At 49.3% G+C, this 3,124-nt stretch overlaps 1 protein-coding gene across 1 annotated transcript; it reads left to right on the forward strand.

Moving 5' to 3' along the window:
* The first annotated feature begins 1,704 nt into the window (after positions 1–1,704).
* Positions 1,705–2,652, forward strand: LOC119565132 (olfactory receptor 52R1-like). Its single transcript, XM_037889556.1, has one exon. It carries the CDS (start codon positions 1,705–1,707, stop codon positions 2,650–2,652), a length of 948 nt encoding a protein of 315 aa, XP_037745484.1.
* The last annotated feature ends 472 nt before the right edge of the window (positions 2,653–3,124 follow it).

Consider the following 3,124-nt stretch of genomic DNA (forward strand, 5'->3'; position numbering starts at 1 on the left):
ACCTGGGACGGATCACGCCGTTAATGACAGGGCCCTGGGTTGGAGCCCGGTGAAGTCAGGTGGGCCCGGGCTCCCCTACTGGGGCTCTCTAACCTCCCCCCTTTTTTTGTGTGATGACATAGTTCACCGACCCCTCTCTTACCTCAAAGGAGATAGATGAACTCCAGCTGCCAGGCCGCACTATCCTACGAGGGGAAGAGGACTCAGCGGGACTCTGGCCCTTGGGCCACACTGCTTTGGGAGCACACACTAGGGATTCTGGCTGCTAGGCCGTGCTATCCCACCAGAGGAAGAAGATTTAGAGGGACTCTGGCCATGGGGCATACAGCCCTGACTATCGGGGAGGTAGTAGAACCGGCATGGAAGCCGGGAGGTGGGGTTAACCTCGCCCCCCTGGAATAAAAGTGGTTGACCAGGTACAAATCCTGCCATAGGGTTACAGTGGATGAGAAGCTGGATGTGAGTCAACAGTGTGCCCTTGTTTCCAGGAAGGCTAATGGCATTTTGGGCTGTATAAAGTAGGGGCATTGCCAGCAGATTGAGGGACATGATCATTCTCCTCTATTCAGCAATGGTGAGGGCTCATCTGGAGTACTGTGTCCAGTTTTGGGCCCCACTCTACAAGAAGGATGTGGAAAAATTGGAAAGAGACCAGCGCAGGGTAACAAAAATGATTAGGAGGCTAGAGCACATGACTTATGAGGAGAGGCTGAGGAAACTGGGATTGTTTAGTATGTGGAAGAGAAGAATGAGGGGGGATTTGATAGCTGCTTTCAACTACCTGAGAGGGGGTTCCAAAGAGGATGGATCTAGACTGTTCTCAGTGGTAGCTGATGACAGAACGAGGAGTAATGGTCTCAAGTTGCAGTGGAGAAGGTTTAGGTTGGATATTAGGAAAAACTTTTTCACTAGGAGGGTGGTGAAACATTGGAATGCGTTACCTAGGGAAGTGGTGGAATCTCCTTCCTTAGAAGTTTTTAAGGTCAGGCTTGAGAAAGCCCTGGCTGGGATGATTTAGTTGGGGATTGGTCCTGCTTTGAGCATGGGGTTGCACTTGATGACCTCCTGCGGTCCCTTCCAACACTAATATTCTATGATTTTATGATTATATTCCTTTGACATCTGAACATTGTCTTTTTTTTAACCACTGCTGTGAATAAGCAAGTGTTTCCATGGAGCTGCTGTCAACGATTCACAGGGTTTATTTTCCCTGTGGTGTGTAGCAGTTGGGATGTTTCCTCCGGCACAAGTCTTGGCAAAGGTTTGGATTTTTTTCACTCTCAGATTTTGAGCAACTGGAGAAATGGGAAAATCCCTACAGCAGAGGCCCTCTAGCCTGGGTCTCATTGCATTTCCTGCTGATGCCTAATAATGTTACCCACACCACAGCATGTAGGGATTATTGATGCATGGAGCACCACAATATATGGAATAGGCATTAATAGGGTCAGTTGTTCGTAATTCATTTCCCTGAATTGTGAAAACACCATTTCTCTGTGTGAGAAGAGTGACAAATCTGCTTCACCCATGAGAACACCTCCAGTAGTTCATGTAGTGTCTCATATTAACATTGTCTCTCCATCCAGGAATATTTCCTACGACCCTCACCCTAGAGCTTGGGCACATACAGGAAGTCAGGGGAACGTATGGTACATGCAGGAGACACCGGTCTGCCTCAGAGTTGGACACCTTCCTCCCTACTCCATGTCACATTCCAACACAACCGACTTCACCAACCCCTCCACCTTCATCCTGCTGGGCATTCCTGGCCTGGAGATGGCCCATGTCTGGATCTCCATCCCCTTCTGCACCATGTATGTGATAGCTATCTTGGGGAACTTCACCATCCTATTCATTGTGAAGACAGAGCCAAGCCTCCATGGGCCCATGTACTATTTCCTCTTCATGCTGGCCATCAGCGACCTGGTCCTGTCTACGTCCATCCTGCCCAGGACACTGAGCATCTTCTGGTTCAATTCCAGGGTGATTGATTTCAGTGCCTGCCTCACCCAGATGTACTTCATTCACTGCTTCTCAGTGATAGAGTCTGGGATCTTTGTGGCCATGGCTTTGGATCGCTACGTGGCCATCTGCCACCCCCTGAGACATTCCGCCATCCTGACAAACCGTGTGGTGGCCAACATTGGTCTGGCTCTGGTGCTGCGTGGCAGCATAGTCATACTGCCCACTGCCTTCCTGGCGAGGCAGTGGCCATATTGCAGAACCAACATCATCCCCCACTCGTACTGCGAGCACATAGCTGTGGTGAAGCTGGCCTGCAACAATACCCGCGTCAGTAGATACTATGGCCTCTTTGTGGTATTCTTTGTGACTGGTCTGGATGTGCTTTTTATTGCTGTGTCCTACACCCAGATCCTCAGGGCCATCTTCAGCCTCCCCACAAAGGATGCCCGGCTCAAAACTTTTGGGACCTGCAGCTCCCACCTCTGTGTCATCTTAGCCTTTTACATCCCAGCTCTCTTCTCCTTCCTCACACAGCGGTTTGGCCACAATGTGGCCCTGCATTTCCATGTTCTCATGGCCAACATGTATCTCCTGGTGCCCCCCATGCTAAACCCCATCATCTACGGGGTGAGGACCAGACTGATCCGGGCCATGCTGCTCCTTCTCTTTTCTCATAAAGGGACCTAAAGTTTTCTACTGGGCTCTGGCTCTCAGTCCGAGCTCCGTGCAGAGCTGGCTGGGGACATGGTCCTGGGCCCCCTTCCCTGAATCACTGTTTGTACCGTACAAGTGACATTCAATCCTTTCCTGACCATGCTATGCTGTGTCAGACTCCCTAACTGGGAAATGGATCTGTGTACAACTCATTAACTCATAGGGTGGCCACACTGTACCCAGTATTCAAGATGTGGGCGTACCATGGATTTATATAAGTGCAATAAGATATTCTCTATCCCTCTTTTAATGATTCCTAATGTCCTGTTTGCTTTTTTGACTGCTGCTGCACAGTGCATGGACGTCTTCAGAGAACTATCCACAATGATTCCCAGATCTCTTTACTGATTAGTTGTAGCTAAATTAGCCCCCATTATATTGCATGTATAGTTGGGGTTATGCTTTCCAATGTGCATAACTTTACATTTATCCACATTACATTTCC

This window comes from Chelonia mydas, chromosome 1 (assembly GCF_015237465.2).
Source record: "Chelonia mydas isolate rCheMyd1 chromosome 1, rCheMyd1.pri.v2, whole genome shotgun sequence".
Classification (NCBI taxonomy): Eukaryota; Metazoa; Chordata; order Testudines; family Cheloniidae; genus Chelonia; species Chelonia mydas.